The sequence below is a fragment of the Gymnodraco acuticeps genome, unplaced genomic scaffold (genome assembly GCF_902827175.1).
Source record: "Gymnodraco acuticeps unplaced genomic scaffold, fGymAcu1.1, whole genome shotgun sequence".
NCBI lineage: Eukaryota > Metazoa > Chordata > Actinopteri > Perciformes > Bathydraconidae > Gymnodraco > Gymnodraco acuticeps.
The window spans coordinates 11,001-30,000 of NW_022991655.1; the positions used below are offsets into that span (position 1 = coordinate 11,001).

At 40.8% G+C, this 19,000-nt stretch overlaps 1 protein-coding gene across 2 annotated transcripts in view; it reads right to left on the reverse strand.

Moving 5' to 3' along the window:
- Positions 1-384: 384 nt before the first annotated feature.
- LOC117534384 (beta-taxilin-like) overlaps positions 385-19,000 on the reverse strand; it is a 20,279-nt gene continuing 1,663 nt past the window's right edge. The window contains exons 2-11 of one of the 2 annotated variants that reach the window (XM_034198568.1): positions 18,066-18,234; positions 6,600-6,672; positions 5,761-5,846; positions 5,463-5,612; positions 4,473-4,667; positions 3,589-3,708; positions 2,983-3,057; positions 2,328-2,420; positions 2,086-2,181; positions 385-1,571 (exon numbers count right to left, since the gene is read on the reverse strand). In XM_034198568.1, the coding sequence (XP_034054459.1) occupies positions 738-1,571; positions 2,086-2,181; positions 2,328-2,420; positions 2,983-3,057; positions 3,589-3,708; positions 4,473-4,667; positions 5,463-5,612; positions 5,761-5,846; positions 6,600-6,672; positions 18,066-18,224 (1,881 nt within the window). In that variant the 5' untranslated portion in view covers positions 18,225-18,234 and the 3' untranslated portion in view covers positions 385-737. Of the gene's footprint in view, positions 1,572-2,085; positions 2,182-2,327; positions 2,421-2,982; positions 3,058-3,102; positions 3,178-3,588; positions 3,709-4,472; positions 4,668-5,462; positions 5,613-5,760; positions 5,847-6,599; positions 6,673-18,065; positions 18,235-19,000 lie in introns of both variants that reach the window. The other variant, XM_034198567.1, reaches the window with a different exon arrangement.

Sequence of the window (19,000 nt, forward strand, 5' to 3'; positions counted from 1 at the left end):
CATGTTTTATCTTCACGGTCATCTGTACATTCTTCTTACTCTCTAATGCTGGTTTATTTCTATTTTCAGATGTTTCTATTTTTGAATTGTTTATTTCTACTCTTTTAATTTGTTATTATGTGCAATGCCTTGTTTTGTTTTATGCAACAAAAACATTTCCTAAACTGGGATTAATAAAGTACTTCTAATCTTATCTGTTGTTGTGCGACTTTGATCAGTTTAATATACACTTTACGTCCAAACCTGATAGACAGTGCAAACTACCAAACTACCAATACATGTCATCTTTTTCAAACAAAAATCAAGTACATTATATGTTGTTGTACAATTAGAAAATGGATCAAACCAGTAGTTCAAGAACATTAAAAACAGACAAAGAAATGCTAACTTTTCATAAAATGACTTTATTGGAGACACTTGTTTTGTTTAAAAGAGACACAGCACTACTGGTGTTTACTGGCACAGACACCAACCAAGGAGTTTTGTTTTGGCAAAAGACAAAAACATAATAACATGTAATAATAATGTAGATGTTGTCATTCTGTCGTGGAGCTCATCTCTCTCCACCACGCCAAACGAGACATTACAACTGTAGTGTTTTTTGACCGTCCTCATCTGAGAACATTGAATCTCAACAGAAGTGACAATTGGGACAAACTAAAGGCACCGTTTGATTTCAGCTACGCACACACACTTTACCCAAATAACACAACACACACACACACACCTTTAAAACCTTAGCTTGCATTCTTGGCGTTCTTCTTCTTCTTCTTCTTGGGGGTTTGCTTCTTTGCGGACTCGGCGTTGGAAGCGGTTTTCGGTGTGTCTTTGGAGGGTGGAGCTGCTGGGGCTTCTGGTTCAGCCTGGACGTCCTGCTCTTTCACTGGTTCAGCCTCAACCTTAGCCTCTACTACTGCTGTCGGTGGATCGATCTTGACTTCCTCCGGCTCAGGCGTTGGTTCAGCAGGTTTCGTCAGGATCTCCTCCTCTGCTTTGACTGGTTGCACCTCTTTGACCATGACCTGGGTTGGGACTTTTTCCACGTCTGGTTTTGTGTCTGTTGGTATCACTTCAGAAGTTTTCTCCACTGGTGAAGACGTTGCTGGCTCTGTAACTTTATCTGACTGTGGCACAACTGATTCCTCTGACTTGACATCTACCGCCTGCTCCTGCTTGACCTGAGGTTTGGTTTGGAAATGGTCAAACGCAGAAGCCACCAAGTCGTCTTCTGTTTCTTCCTCCTTATTGTCCTCTTCATCATTATGGGCAGGTGCATTCAACAGGGAGTTGGCGAACTCCTGCAGCTTTGTCTGTTCCTCCTTCAGACGAGACATATCCTCCGTCAAGACCGGGTCCTCAATCCCGATCTCATGGAGCTCCTGTTGCTCAAAAGGGCTCAGGTCAGAAGATTTGTCACCGAAGATTTTTATTGAGACGTTGGAGTTATTCTTGCTGATTTGCTTGATCTTTTCATAGAGCATTCCCCTCTCCCTCTGGAGGGCGTCACACAACCTCTCCAACTTATTAATTTTCAGGACGAAAATGTCGTACTCTCTGCATTTGTCGGTTCTCTGAAACAGAAAGAGCGACGGAGAAAATTAGATATAAAGGGATGTAACTAGAAATCAAACAGTTATGATGGTAAATAGCTATCTGCAAAATCTGCCTATTCAGTTTCTGTTGGAATGTGAAGGGTTAAATGAAAGAAGCTCGTCTCTGCGAGTTACTGTGAAGAGAGGAGCTGTTGGACATCCAGGCGGTCCAGCTATGAATTCACAGAGGGCCCGCTATGGTTAGTGCTAGATCGTATACCTCCTGGGTTTTAGGCGGAAGTGACGTAATCTGCCACCGAGGACAAGAGACGACGCCCTTTACTTACTGGCTGCTGCCGTCTTCACACAAATAAACCCCTTAAAACCTGTATGATTTAGTTTTCACATGTTTATTGAAATTAATTCGTCCATCTCTTTATATTATAGTATTACATGTATTATTTTCGGCTGCGTATTTGTGAATTGAATTATCCCATTATTATTGTTCTTTGGATCAACAGGACTTTCAAAGTGACACGAAACATCAACATACCTCAGAAATCATATCATTCAGAGCCTTGTTGCAGTTCTCAAACCTCGTCTTCCACAGAGTTGACTCTTTGTCCATTTTCTTCATCTTGTCTGACATCTATAAAAGGGAGTAGTTTAAAATCAAAGGGCTTGGAAACTTGGAAAGGTTCAAGAAGAATACGCCCAACATGTCATAGTAAGTGGAGCCCTCGACAAAGATTATAAAACTTAGATTTCTTTAAGGCACAGTTTATTTCCACCTACGTTATCCATCTCGCTCTTGAAGCGGACGTAGATTTCATTGCTTTTGGACAGCGTCGCCTGAAACTCATCAAACTTCTGGGCATACAGGGTCAGCTGTGAACATATGGAGAAAACAGAGTAAGACCTAAACAGAGACAGACATGAGAACAATTCAGGGTGCTTTCTGTCTAAAAGCAAAATGTATGTATTTCAGGAAAAACGAAATGATTACGGTTTCAAGCGTCTTATTCTTCCAAATTCTATTTACTGAACAAACTATTCAGTACTTTCTCACTATTTTATATCAACAGGGTTCACCTTGGTTTACATTATTTTACGGTGTATCCTAACCTTAGACCGACCTTTAACAAGACCACTATACATGCAGTGTATCGGGATAATTATAAAACCATATTTGGTCACAATAATTACAGATGCAACATTTATGTATGTGGTCATTTTCAAATTCTCACTCGTCAAACATACACACCTTTGAAAGACACATAAACCTTATTCTCAAAACACATTCAAGGCATATGATTGTAAAAGACAGAAATACGACGTCCCTATAGTCCTTTCTTTGCTCTGTTTTGAATTGAAAACTCCTCCCTGCTCCACCAGCTGTGTGTGGCCTGTCCTGGTTGTCAGCATGTTAGTCTTGTCAGTGAATATTCACCTGCACCTGCATCAAGTTCCCCTGTTCCCTGAGTGTCTGAGTCTGAAGTTTCCACTCAGCAGCCTGAACCAGTAACTGGTTAGAGAGAACAGACAGAGACACATTAAGACGTTTCTTTACCTTCTTCTTCATGGCCAGCTCCTGCTCCTTCATAGCGTAGCATTTCTTTGTTTTGTCAATAGCCTCCCTAAGCAACTACGGCAACAGAAACAATACACAGTCAATCTGGGAATAGTATTTAACAAGGATAAATATCTGTGAAATGTAATGCAGTGAAAAACTACACTCAAAACATTTAGAAAGTGGACTTGAATTACATTTGTTTTGTCAACAGGTTCCATATCATTATGTTAGGTTGCTTTTAAGTAACCCATTACGACGTAAGAGGGCAAGGGCCACATCTAAAGGAGATGTTTAGATCTGACCAGAATTTAGAGAAAACATTCTTTTAATTTCTCGAATGTCTAATGTAATGTCTTTTCATGCTGCTGCAATTCAAACATGTCCCAAAATGGGATCAATTAAGTACTTCTTATCTTCTTATCTTATCTCATCTCATCTCATCTCATCTTACACATCAGTTCAGTTCTAGTGGCGTTAACTCACGTATTCCTTCTCTCTCCTGTGCTTCTCCTCGGCCTCGGTCAGCAGAGCGTTGGCCTGCTGCAGTTTGGCTTCGGTCAGCTTGTGCTGCAGGTCGCGGTGATTGTTGATCTTCTCCAAACTCTGCAGAGAGACGAGGAATCAGACTTCTTTCTGTACCGATGTATCTGCTGAAAGTCTCATCAATGAATTCAATAAAATATCCAAGATTACTTGTTAGACGCTTTTATCCAAAGCGACTCACAGACTCAACACTGTGTTCAATCCCCACAGCAGCACTTTGTGGTGAAGCGTCTCAGGGACACAACGACATGCTGACTGCAGTGGGGTTTGAACCTGTGACTCCCTGATCCCAACGCACTACCCACTGCGCCACACGCCTCCTCCCAAGATACTAATCACAATGCCCCTAAAGCCCAAGTTTACATATTTAAATTGCTTGTTTTTTATGAACAAGAGACCAAAACTCAAAGGAATATTCATATTCATGTTGAAGGGGTTTGTACATATAGCTTCAGGGTTAATGTCACAAATCACTTCTTGTTATCCCTCTACTTTATACAAACTAAATAACCCCCTAAAGAAACCATTTTGTGGGGTTGGATGTGCAATTTAAATGTTGTTAAACCATCAGAGCTGCATTTTGTATTAAGTCTTCTAATGTGGTTATAAAATGTAAAATCCAACGGTTGAGGCTTACTACGATCTATGAAGATGTATTTCTACAATAAAGACCAAATAACAGAAACTACTCATTCCTCGTACGGGTCAACCTACCTGCTAATAAACCTGATTCTGATTCTAATATGGTTATAAAATGTAAAACCCAACACTTGAGGCTTATTACTATCGTTGAAGATGTATTATGTCGACCTTTGACCCCTCACCTCCTCTCTCATCTCGCACTGGGACATCAGGCCCTCCAGTTTGTCGGTCAGGTTGCTGTTCTCGTGGCACAGCTTGTCGTTTCGGGTGCTGTGCGTCTCGATCTGAGACTGGATTTCTGTCAGCATGCTCTGGAAGTGGCTGGTGATTTCAGACCGTTTCTCCTCGTCGCCCCTGCAGCGTTTCAGGGTTTCCTCCTGAAGGGGGAGGAGGAGGGGGTGAGGAGGGGGGGAGGGGGAGGAGGAGGAGGGGGAGGAGGAGGCTTTACCATATCAGTATCAGTATTTTAAGATTCTGGCATGTATTTTTAGCTGCTAACCATGACCTTTGGGGCCACCAGGATCAGGCCCAGAGGCACAAAGTGTCAAACTACCAAATGCCACTCAAGGAGGAACACAACAACCAGGAAGACACAACATGAATACAAAGAGACATAGAACTGAAGCAAAATGACACAAAGTGACTGCAGAGAGCAAAAAGACATCTATCAAATACAAAGGGATTCAAAACGGAAGAAATGACCACAAGTTGACGCAAAGTTACCATAAAAGAACGAACACATTTTGACCGAAAATAACATCAAAGAGACCCAAAAATATGGTAAAAAGTAACAAAATCTCCACAAAAAACTAAATTAACACAAAATGAAAACTAAAAGAACAAAGGGAAAATAAAAAGCAGACATTGTTTGTAAGTTTTGTTTCTGTGTTTCTCTGTAAAGATTAGTTTTTTTTGGTTTATGCAGTACACATACACACACACACACACACACACACACACACACACACACACACACACACACACACACACACACACACACACACACACACACACACATACACACACACACACATACACACACACACACACATACACACACACACACACACACACACACACACACACACATACACACACACACACACACACACACACATACACACACACATACACACACACACATACACACACACACACACTCATCTACCCACCCTCAGTGTGTCGTAGTGTCCTTGCAGTTCTCTACAAAGCGCCTCCAGCTCGCTGCGAGCCGCCGCGCTGCCTCGGCTCTCCTCCAGCAGCATGGACATCTGCTGCTGCAACACACACACCTTCCTCTCATCGCCGCGCCGCTGCACCGCCTGCACACACACACACACACACACACACACACACACACACACACACACACACACACACACACACACATGGAAGCACACATTGAATGCAGATTGCAGTTTATGACAGAATGGATTTGCTGCGTAAAAATAAATATTGAATAATTCTCACCACTTCGGCGTATTTCCTGACCACCTCTTCCAGTTTCTTGGCTGGAGAAGAGCCCTTGCTCAGACTCTTCATGATGAGACACACCTCTGCAGACACACACACACACACACACACACACAAAATCATGAGGAATAATAACAAAATGTGTTGTATTAATCAGGGTGCATGAACTCAACACAATGAATGTGCATCTTGGGAAATGTGGGCTTCACAGTTCTTTTTATTAAAAGTAAAAGTCAATATATTTTGACATTTTGCTCTTTTTCATTATTCTCAAGTCCCCATTATGTATGAATACAAAAGGAAGGTGATGATAGTGTTGGAAGAAAGTGGGAAGAAACCCCCTTCCACATTCAGGAGGTTATCTGACTAACTTTGTCTGCATATTTCTCCTTAATTCCCCGACAGTAAGCATTACATAATTCCTCATTTGCATATTCAAACATATGTAATGTCATTAATGAAGTGGGGAAGTTCCATGGTGATATTTCACACGCTTGATTCACCTGCAGTGCACACACACACACACACACACACACACACACACACACACACACACACACACACACACACACACACACACACACACACACACACACACACCACACACACACACACACACACACACACACACACACACACACACACACACACACACACACACACACACACACACACACACACACACACATACATACACACACACACACACACACACACACACACACACAACACACACACACACACACACACACACACACACACACACACACACACACTGTCCCTTTAACAGTAGATCAAACTGATATGATTTGTTATTTAAATACCGCCTCGCTCACCTTTCTCCATGGCAACGGGAAGTTCCTCTTTCGGCTCCGCCTTCATCTTTTCCTCCTCTGCCTCCATCAAACTCTACAATCAAAACCATATGAAGCTTTAAGAATAAAGTCTGATAACATTTGGATGGATCAACTTGGACAAGGACACATATTAAAGACAAGAAACAAAGGAAACAGACCTTAACACAACATTGTAATCACTGAAGAGAAACAAGTTCAAGACCCTTAAAGACACCTGATCCTGGATTAAACGTTGTATTAGATTCAGGATGAACTTCAGTCTAATGTCTTCAGTCTAATGTCTTCAGTCTAATGTCTTCAGTCTAATGTCTTCAGTCTAATGTCTTCAGTCTAATGTCTTCAGTCTAATGTCTTCAGTCTAATGTCTTCAGTCTAATGTTTTCAGTCTAATGTCTTAAATCTAATGTCTTCAGTCTAATGTCTTAAATCTAATGTCTTCAGTCTAATGTCTTCAGTCTAATGTCTTCAGTCTAATGTCTTCAGTCTAATGTCTTTAGTCTAATGTCTTCAGTCTAATGTCTTCAGTCTAATGTCTTCAGTCTAATGTCTTCAGTCTAATGTCTTAAATCTAATGTCTTCAGTCTAATGTCTTCAGTCTAATGTCTTCAGTCTAATGTCTTCAGTCTAATGTCTTCAGTCTAATGTCTTCAGTCTAATGTCTTCAGTCTAATGTTTTCAGTCTAATGTCTTCAGTCTAATGTCTTAAATCTAATGTCTTCAGTCTAATGTCTTCAGTCTAATGTCTTCAGTCTAATGTCTTCAGTCTAATGTCTTAAATCTAATGTCTTCAGTCTAATGTCTTCAGTCTAATGTCTTCAGTCTAATGTCTTCAGTCTAATGTCTTAAATCTAATGTCTTCAGTCTAATGTCTTCAGTCTAATGTCTTCAGTCTAAGGTCTTCAGTCTAATGTCTTCGGTCTAATGTCTTAAATCTAATGTCTTCAGTCTAATGTCTTCAGTCTAATGTCTTCAGTCTAATGTCTTCAGTCTAATGTCTTCAGTCTAATGTCTTCAGTCTAATGTCTTAAATCTAATGTCTTCAGTCTAATGTCTTAAATCTAATGTCTTCAGTCTAATGTCTTCAGTCTAATGTCTTCAGTCTAAGGTCTTCAGTCTAATGTCTTCAGTCTAATGTCTTCAGTCTAATGTCTTCAGTCTAATGTCTTCAGTCTAATGTCTTAAATCTAATGTCTTCAGTCTAATGTCTTCAGTCTAATGTCTTCAGTCTAATGTCTTCAGTCTAATGTCTTCAGTCTAATGTCTTCAGTCTAATGTCTTCAGTCTAATGTCTTCAGTCTAATGTCTTCAGTCTAATGTCTTCAGTCTAATGTCTTAAATCTAATGTCTTCAGTCTAATGTCTTCAGTCTAATGTCTTCAGTCTAATGTTTTAAATCTAATGTCTTCAGTCTAATGTCTTCAGTCTAATGTCTTCAGTCTAATGTCTTCAGTCTAATGTCTTCAGTCTAATGTCTTCAGTCTAATGTCTTCAGTCTAATGTCTTCAGTCTAATGTCTTCAGTCTAATGTCTTCAGTCTAATGTCTTCAGTCTAATGTCTTAAATCTAATGTCTTCAGTCTAATGTCTTCAGTCTAATGTCTTCAGTCTAATGTCTTAAATCTAATGTCTTCAGTCTAATGTCTTCAGTCTAATGTCTTAAATCTAATGTCTTCAGTCTAATGTCTTCAGTCTAATGTCTTCAGTCTAATGTCTTCAGTCTAATGTCTTCAGTCTAATGTCTTCAGTCTAATGTCTTCAGTCTAATGTCTTCAGTCTAATGTCTTAAATCTAATGTCTTCAGTCTAATGTCTTAAATCTAATGTCTTCAGTCTAATGTCTTAAATCTAATGTCTTCAGTCTAATGTCTTCAGTCTAATGTCTTCAGTCTAATGTCTTCAGTCTAATGTCTTAAATCGTAAAACGAAGCCGTAAACGCGACAAATTAATTTACATTTTTAGTTTATTTGTTTATAGTGTCGTGGACAGTCCCCATTCATGAACTGTCACAAACAACAGTAAATGGAGCAGCTTTAGCTAAACATTGCTCATTTCCAGCTGTAGTCCAAGGCCAGATAATAAAAGACAACTTTTTAAAATCATAATAAATCAACAGCATTAGTTACAAAGAAAGGACGAAAGACAAGTAGATAGAACAACACACGTTACTACATACATGTCACATATTATAGCACATCCAGAGATGGTACAAGTACTCACATCCTTTACTCAAGCAGAAGTACAGATACTCGTGTTTAAAAATACTCTGGTGAAAGTAGAAGTACTGACTAAACTTCTTTACTCAAGTCAAAGTAAAGAGGCTTTGAAGTGTACTTCAGTCAATCAATCAATCAATGTTTATTTATTGCCCAATATCACAAATGTTACATTTGTCTCAGTGGACTTTACAGTTTGTACAAAATATCAGTATGACAATACGACACCCTCTGTCCTTAGACCCTCTGTCCTCAGACCCTCTGTCCTTAGACCCTCACATCGTACAAGGAAAAACTTCCGAAGAAAACCCACAGTTTAAAGGGAACATGGGAGAAACCTCAGGGAGAGCAACAGAGGAGGGATCCCTCTCCCAGGACGGACAGACGTGCAATAGATGCCGTGTGTAAATTGAAAAGATAATACATTTGCAACATAGGTAGTCCAAATGTTTGGAAATGCATGTGTGTATAATTCAACTTCAGTAAAAAGTACCCATAACTAGCAGCTGCTTTAAAGAGTACCTGACCTCCCTTTATATCAATAGAACAATAATGTCATTGTTAGCTAATGAATGTTTCCATGCTGAACAACGGCAACATGACAACGTTTCCATTGGTCCCTCTTCTTTAGAGAAGACCAGGAAATGATGGATACACGGATCGTGTTCAAATCAATAGGCACGCAATGACTCTAAAGAATAATGATCACGCACCAAACACACATTCAGACTAAAGGAACCAGCTGTTTGGAGAATGAGAGAAGTAGAAAGTACAAGTATTTGAGTTCAACATGTGAGAAGTAGAAAGTACAGGTATTTGAGTTCAACATGTAAGAAGTAGAAAGTACAGGTATTTGAGTTCAACATGTAAGAAGTAGAAAGTACAGGTATTTGAGTTCAACATGTAAGAAGTAGAAAGTACAGGTATTTGAGTTCAACATGTAAGAAGTAGAAAGTACAGGTATTTGAGTTCAACATGTAAGAAGTAGAGAGTACAGGTATTTGAGTTCAACATGTGAGAAGTAGAAAGTACAGGTATTAGTGTTCAACATGAGAGAAGTATAAAGTACAGGTATTTGAGTTCAACATGTAAGAAGTAGAAAGTACAGGTATTTGAGTTCAACATGAGAGAAGTAGAAAGTACAGGTATTTGAGTTCAACATGAGAGAAGTAGAAAGTACAAGTATTTGTGTTCAACATGTAAGAAGTAGAAAGTACAGGTATTTGAGTTCAACATGAGAGAAGTAGAAAGTACAGGTATTTGAGTTCAACATGAGAGAAGTAGAAAGTACAGGTATTTGAGTTCAACATGAGAGAAGTAGAAAGTACAGGTATTTGTGTTCAACATGTGAGAAGTAGAAAGTACAGGTATTTGAGTTCAACATGTAAGAAGTAGAAAGTACAGGTATTTGAGTTCAACATGTAAGAAGTAGAAAGTACAGGTATTTGAGTTCAACATGTAAGAAGTAGAAAGTACAGGTATTTGTGTTCAACATGTAAGAAGTAGAAAGTACAGGTATTTGAGTTCAACATGTAAGAAGTAGAAAGTACAGGTATTTGGGTTCAACATGTAAGAAGTAGAAAGTACAGGTATTTGAGTTCAACATGTAAGAAGTAGAAAGTACAGGTATTTGGGTTCAACATGTAAGAAGTAGAAAGTACAGGTATTTGAGTTCAACATGTGAGAAGTAGAAAGTACAGGTATTTGAGTTCAACATGTAAGAAGTAGAAAGTACAGGTATTTGAGTTAAACATGTAAGAAGTAGAAAGTACAGGTATTTGAGTTCAACATGTAAGAAGTAGAAAGTACAGGTATTTGAGTTCAACATGTAAGAAGTAGAAAGTACAGGTATTTGAGTTCAACATGTAAGAAGTAGAAAGTACAGGTATTTGAGTTCAACATGTGAGAAGTAGAAAGTACAGGTATTTGAGTTCAACATGTAAGAAGTAGAAAGTACAGGTATTTGGGTTCAACATGTAAGAAGTAGAAAGTACAGGTATTTGAGTTCAACATGTGAGAAGTAGAAAGTACAGGTATTTGAGTTCAACATGTGAGAAGTAGAAAGTACAGGTATTTGAGTTCAACATGTAAGAAGTAGAAAGTACAGGTATTTGAGTTCAACATGTAAGAAGTAGAAAGTACAGGTATTTGTGTTCAACATGTAAGAAGTAGAAAGTACAGGTATTTGAGTTCAACATGTAAGAAGTAGAAAGTACAGGTATTTGGGTTCAACATGTAAGAAGTAGAAAGTACAGGTATTTGAGTTCAACATGTAAGAAGTAGAAAGTACAGGTATTTGTGTTCAACATGTAGGAAGTAGAAAGTACAGGTATTTGAGTTCAACATGTAAGAAGTAGAAAGTACAGGTATTTGTGTTCAACATGTAAGAAGTAGAATGTACAGGTATTTGAGTTCAACATGTAAGAAGTAGAAAGTACAGGTATTTGAGTTCAACATATAAGAAGTAGAAAGTACAGGTATTTGTGTTCAACATGTAAGAAGTAGAAAGTACAGGTATTTGAGTTCAACATGTGAGAAGTAGAAAGTACAGGTATTTGAGTTCAACATGTAAGAAGTAGAAAGTACAGGTATTTGAGTTCAACATGTGAGAAGTAGAAAGTACAGGTATTTGAGTTCAACATGTAAGAAGTAGAAAGTACAGGTATTTGTGTTCAACGTGTAAGAAGTAGAAAGTACAGGTATTTGAGTTCAACATGTAAGAAGTAGAAAGTACAGGTATTTGAGTTCAACATGTAAGAAGTAGAAAGTACAGGTATTTGGGTTCAACATGTAAGAAGTAGAAAGTACAGGTATTTGTGTTCAACATGTAAGAAGTAGAAAGTACAGGTATTTGTGTTCAACATGTAAGAAGTAGAAAGTACAGGTATTTGAGTTCAACATGTAAGAAGTAGAAAGTACAGGTATTTGGGTTCAACATGTAAGAAGTAGAAAGTACAGGTATTTGTGTTCAACATGTAAGAAGTAGAAAGTACAGGTATTTGAGTTCAACATGTAAGAAGTAGAAAGTACAGGTATTTGTGTTCAACATGTAAGAAGTAGAAAGTACAGGTATTTGGGTTCAACATGTGAGAAGTAGAAAGTACAGGTATTTGTGTTCAACATGTAAGAAGTAGAAAGTACAGGTATTTGTGTTCAACATGTAAGAAGTAGAAAGTACAGATATTTGGGTTCAACATGTAAGAAGTAGAAAGTACAGATATTTGGGTTCAACATGTAAGAAATGAAGCTTAGCGCAAGTTCAAGAAGGAAGACCATAACCCCTGGTGTTACACGTCACTGCAAGCTCTTCTCCCATTAAGTAATCAGGGGCGGTACTCCCCAGCTAGCAATCATTGCACCTGCTAAACCCTTTAAATCTGCTCTTCCCTCTCTGTCAGTTGTCATTTCAGGTGTCAACGCACAAGTGTACGCGTCACGGTGTTCATGGTTAAGCCAAGCAGCAGCAGGGCTTTGTCCCAGCTGAGGGCTTCGTTCCAGCTCCAGGCATTTATTCATCAGCTCCGCAGTATCGCGGATTAAGCTACAGGCGGCGTTCCCCAGTCGGGTAGCGGGTCAGCCGGCCGTCCCGCAAGCCCGGACGCGGGAGGAAAAGACAAGGAAATCGGGCTCCATGGAAGTTCCTCCGGCCTAATGGGAATGGCTACTTCACGCAAACAACTGACGTACGCTTCAGTCTCTTGAGAAGGCATCACTGGCATCAGGGCCGCCTAATGCGGCGCTTCCGGCTTCACGCGGAACGGGTCCTCATCACATGCAGAGTTTTACCCATTCTGGCTTCAACTACAACCCCTCCTGCAGGCAGGCAGGCAGGGCTTAAGCTATCCCATTGAAGCTATTCCTCCTGCGCTCACTTCAACAGGCGTCAGGGTAACGTTGGCAAAGGCAGTTGCAACAAATTCACGAGATGTTTCGTATATTGTTACGACATTTGGGTCATGCAGAGTGAGATCGCTACCCTTAAGAGAGGGGTGTGGCGTGTGCATGTGTGCATGGGCATGGTATGAGCGAGCGGGATACATGTTTTCTAGAAATAAACGAGGCAGCAGGAAAAAGGAAGGTCTGTGATCTTGCGAAATCTATCTTGCGAAACAGGAGAGCTAAATAATGCAACGACCTCCCAAGAAGAGCTCGCCTCTCTCCAGTCTTTCCGATAAAATGGGTTATTGAACCAGAAGCGTGTTGCTTCTGCCCTGGGAGAGGACAGAGAGTCACCCCCCCCCCCGTTTCCTCGACTACGGTCTGGGAGCCGACAGGAAGTTCAACACTATGCATTGCTACCTCTAGTCAGGGTTAAGGTGAGCTTCAGGCAGTGTTGGGGGTAACGTGCTACAGTATGGAGTTTCAGTAACGTATTACTTGCATTACTAATGCAGTCGGGTAATTACTCATTACAATGCTCAGTAACTAAACGCAGGTTCAAGCTTCAACACAGCGTTTCCTGAAATGAATGGCGTTTCGTAGGGCTTCTTTTCCTAAATGAACAAGTCGCTGCACATTATCCTGTTTATGACCAGATACTAAATAAATTAGGAATTCACTCCCAATATTAATTTAATGATTATTGACTAAATGATCGGTTTTCTCTTTTTCTTCTCCACTAAGAATATTCCGTTTCTTGGTGCACCAACGGCTAGATCTGCGACAACAACATCTCCTTGGCAGCAAGGCAAGTTTATTTATATAGCACTTTCAATACAAGGCAATTCAAATTGTTTTAAAAAATGAAAGACATTAAGAAATGGCATTTAAAATCAGTCATTTAAAAGGAAGCTAATAAAATAAACATTAAAAGAAAAAGTACATGGATCAAAGTACAGTGCAGTCTAAGATATGAATAGTTCAATTAAAAGCAGCGACAAAAGAAAAGTCTTCAGCCTGGATGTAAAAGTAGTCAGAGTTGCAGCGACTAAGGGTGCAACAACTAATCGACTAATCGATCAAATCGATTACCAAATTAGTTGCAATTAATTCAGTCGTCGATTCATTGTGACGTCAGCAGTGTGTTTACGTGCGTAAGCTCCAACGTTATTGGTCTTTTTTTCAGTACCGGAGACATTTATAAATATATGTCATGTTTATTGCTACAAAAAACATTATATCGCAGTCTAGTGTCACAACTCGTTCTAATATGCAAAGGACAAACAAATGCGCCTATGATGTATTTTCGATCAGATGAGATCTCTCTCCCCCATCGCGAGGGGACGGGGCAGTTTACACACACAGCTGCTACATGCAGCGGAGCACACTGCGGAGGTGGCGGAGAGAACGCGCTCCGAGGCGTGGTTAACTTCACCTGCTTCGACGTGGAGAATGCTCGTTGCCAAAGTGCAATAAGAGTTTATTATGTAAGGGCGTAACACGAGCACTTTGTCTAAACATTTAGAAAAAGTGCTCCACATCCAGACGGAGGAATGCACCGGGTTCCACCGTCTTTCTAGCAGCTCCGTAGCTCCATTCACGAGTAACGTTCCCACGTCAGATGTTATGTATGCTAGCAGCAACACACAGAGTAACTACATTATACAAACTGGGTTAATGATTAGAGGTAACTGAATACTTATTAGTTTCAATTTCAGCTTTTCTGTTTACAGCCCGTCGACAGTTTATTTAATACGATTCGGTAAATGCTCAGGGCAATCTCGATGACAAGGTCAATGTTCCCCCCTTTCTACGCACGGAGATAATGTAATCTAATAGCGTGCAGGCCAAGGCTGGCTCTTCAAAGCAGATATTACGACGCGCTTTAATGTTCCCATCATCGTTCAGCGGAACTCTTTCAGCCTTAAGTCAAGTAGGAGAAACTATGCGTGCACCGGCTATTCGGGTAATAATATTAATAGCATCTCTCCCAGTTCAAATCACCCACTGCTCAGGGAGATCTCCTAATGCGTTGCCTTCACGCATCTAGCGTTCAAATACAACATTACTAAACTACAACTCCGCTCAACTGGGAAAAGAGAAGAAGAAACAGAAGAGACTCCTCCAGGAGCACAGCGTTCCTAATCATGAGGAACTACAGGCCCAGTCTCACACCGGAGTTCCTAGCCATCACATCAAGCTCATGGTATTATCGTTCCTCTAACCAACTGCGTGCATCCACATAAACGTCTTCAACGACAGTTGCTCTTCCTCACCGGGCAACCGTACTTTGCATGCAGATTCTTCGGCACGCATCATCTCCCGTTTCCTGGACGTGGCATCCGCCGGCCTCACGACGACCGTGTTTTCCCCGACTTAAGGACGTGCACTGCACATCCTCCGTTTTGGGGGGGATATCTGCATGAGATCATTCGCATAGCGGCACACTCAGATTTCCACTATTTCTACACATTTATTATCACACTTGCTGGATCTAACACCAGCGTCCCTCCATCATCCTCACTTCAGATGATAGAAGACAGTCTTAATCACTCAATCAGCTCATCAGCATCTATGACTCATCCCGGCACACTTAACGCTAATTAAGATATACTATAGCATGGGTCATGTCTCAGTATTTAACTAAGTGTACGTCTTTTCTGCGTGCATCCGGCACTTCATTCATATTCTCGGGTTCATGCTCACTTGGCTCGTGGTAAACCAGGTTACGATATTCATGCATCACCGTACTCAAGCTAACAGCTCTCGGGCATTATATCGTCTACATCTCCCTCTTCACCGGACATCGGCTCGTGCCGCCAATCAAGATCTCTTCAGTTTACCTATGGTAAATATGCATATAACTGGTGGTGGCGTCTAATAGCATATCAGGGCTTTCGTTCAGACAGGTGCAGCCATTCAAGGCATATCTCCCTCCTCCCTGCCAACTCGGACGGTGGTCCTCCTCCGCCTTCATATCCCACATTCGCCCGGACATCCGTGCGTGCTGGCCATCCAAGGTCCGAACACTAAACGGTATTTATACATACAACTGGTGGTGGTCTTAGCAAGTCAGCACATGTACGTGTCACCGTGTTCATGTTTAAACACTTCATATCGTCGTGACCTTCAGGTTCGCTCGTATTGAATCCTGCCGCGCAGGTTGCGGCCAGTGGGTCCGCATTATGTTTAAACCCTGCACGTGCAGGGCGAGTAGGTCAGTGTCATGTTTAACCCTGTGTGTACAGGTTGCGGCCTATGGGTCAGCATTTGTTTAACCCTGTGTGTGCAGGTTGCGGCCTATGGGTCAGCATTTGTTTAACCCTGTGTGTACAGGTTGCGGCCTATGGGTCAGCATTTGTTTAACCCTGCGTGTGCAGGTTGCGGCCTATGGGTCAGCATTTGTTTAACCCTGTGTGTACAGGTTGCGGCCTATGGGTCAGCATTTTGTTTAACCCTGTGTGTACAGGTTGCGGCCTATGGGTCAGCTTTTGTTTAACCCTGTGTGTACAGGTTGCGGCCAGCGGATCAGCGTCATGTTTAACCCTGCGCGTGCAGGTTGCGGCCGGTGGGTCAGCGTCATGTTTAACCCTGCGCGTGCAGGTTGCGGCCAGTGGGTCAGCATCGTCTAATCCAACATGCAGGCGCTAAGCATGGTTGGCGTTCACATTAACCCTACAGTTATTCCGACAATCTCATCATGTCCCTGTGTTATCTCATTTCATCCACAGATCTCCTCAATCAGCCAGCAAGGTAAGAAATGCTTCACATCTCAGCACTTCTTACTTCTCTTCTCTTTGGGGGTTCATCGGAGCGGTTTTCCCCTCCTGAATGATATCCTACAAACCGGGGCCTAATCTCCAAACATCAGTTGATTCATAGTTGTAATCTGTCAATCATAATTTTCTATACCACGTGTCCGGTATTAAACATGTATTTCATACATCACGTCTCTCATGATTGAAATGAAGCTTAGCGCAAGTTCAAGAAGGAAGACCATAACCCCTGGTGTTACACGTCACTGCAAGCTCTTCTCCCATTAAGTAATCAGGGGCGGTACTCCCCAGCTAGCAATCATTGCACCTGCTAAACCCTTTAAATCTGCTCTTCCCTCTCTGTCAGTTGTCATTTCAGGTGTCAACGCACAACCCGCCTCCACCCCTTCGCCTCCTGTCTCCTAATTCAGGGCCAAGCTAATCCTTCTTCCTCCAGACCAGACCGAACCATTATCACCACCACCAGTGTCTAGACCCCGGGGGGTTCATCGGAGCGGTTTTCCCCTCCTGAATGATATCCTACAAACCGGGGCCTAATCTCCAAACATCAGTTGATTCATTGTTGTAATCTGTCAATCATAATTTTCGATACCACGTGTCCGGTATTAAACATGTATTTCATACATCACGTCTCTCATGATTGAAGTAGAAAGTACAGGTATTTGAGTTCAACATGTAAGAAGTAGAAAGTACAGGTATTTGTGTTCAACATGTAAGAAGTAGAAAGTACAGGTATTTGTGTTCAACATGTAAGAAGTAGAAAGTACAGGTATTTGGGTTCAACATGTAAGAAGTAGAAAGTACAGGTATTTGAGTTCAACATGTAAGAAGTAGAAAGTACAGGTATTTGTGTTCAACATGTAAGAAGTAGAAAGTACAGGTATTTGTGTTCAACATGTAAGAAGTAGAAAGTACAGGTATTTGTGTTCAACATGTAAGAAGTAGAAAGTACAGGTATTTGAGTTCAACATGTGAGAAGTAGAAAGTACAGGTATTTGTGTTCAACGTGTAAGAAGTAGAAAGTACAGGTATTTGTGTTCAACATGTAAGAAGTAGAAAGTACAGGTATTTGTGTTCAACATGTAAGAAGTAGAAAGTACAGGTATTTGTGTTCAACATGTAAGAAGTAGAAAGTACAGGTATTTGAGTTCAACATGTAAGAAGTAGAAAGTACAGGTATTTGTGTTCAACATGTAAGAAGTAGAAAGTACAGGTATTTGAGTTCAACATGTGAGAAGTAGAAAGTACAGGTATTTGAGTTCAACATGTAAGAAGTAGAAAGTACAGGTATTTGAGTTCAACATGTAAGAAGTAGAAAGTACAGGTATTTGAGTTCAACATGTAAGAAGTAGAAAGTACAGGTATTTGAGCTCAACATGTGAGAAGTAGAAAGTACAGGTATTTGTGTTCAACATGTGAGAAGTAGAAAGTAAAAAGTCGTCAGAAAAATAAGTAGTGGAGTAAAGTACTGATACCAGAAACATTTAGTGAATGAAGTATTTGTACTCCATTACTTCCAACCTCTGCTCACATCACAATCACACAACAGAAACGAGGGGTTTTGATGTGTTTTATTCACCTGTTTGTCCAGGAGGCCGGACGCAGAGCCGTGGGAGCTGAGGATCTTCTCCAGCCGCCTCTTGTACTCGTCCATAGGGTTGTTGGAGGAGGAGGAGGCTGCAAGAGAAGCTTCCTTAGCCGGGGGGGGCACCAACTGCTCAGCTTTCACCGTCTCCATGCTCAGATTGCTGCAGATTTGCAATATGAAGTTATTCGCCGCTAGATCAACAACAACATCAAAAAGATCTTACTTACATTTTATTTCAATCAGTGAGATTTTATAGTGATGTTTGGCTCTATGACACCTGATGTACTTTATGATTCTGTGTTCTTCAAGTTTGTATCTTCTTGGTCGAATGCACTTATTGTAAGTCGTTTGGATAAAAGCCTCAGCTAAATGAAATGTACTAAAAGTACAGAAGTATTATCAATAAAATGTACTTTAAACATCACAAATTAAAGTACACTTTGTGCAGAATTGCTCTTTTAAAGGAGCCTCAATAATATATCAAGTGTCACGATCTGTCTGAGTTGTGTTTTCTCATGTCTAGATCTGTCTTTGGTTTCCTGTTTTATTTTGAAAAGTGTTCGCCCCCCGTCTTGCCTGTTGCTTCCTGTCTCTGTGTTCCCTCCTGCCTGATTACCTGATTGTGTTCACCTGGTGCCCCTGTGTTTTCTCCTCCCTCCTCACCTGTGTCTTGTGTGTGTGATTAGTCTTGTATGCATTTAAGTTCTGTTTTATTTTTGTCTGTCTTTGTTAGTTTCTTGACGTTGTTGGATGGTTTATGTTCTGAGCGACTTTATGTTTTGTCTTGCCCAGTTTTGACTTTGTTTGTCTGGCCTATTCTGGAAATAAAGGATTACTGCTTTCAACATATGTTCTGCATTTGGGTCCTATATATACCTCGCCATCCAGCCGTGACATCAAGTACCGTACTTGAGGAAATGCACTGA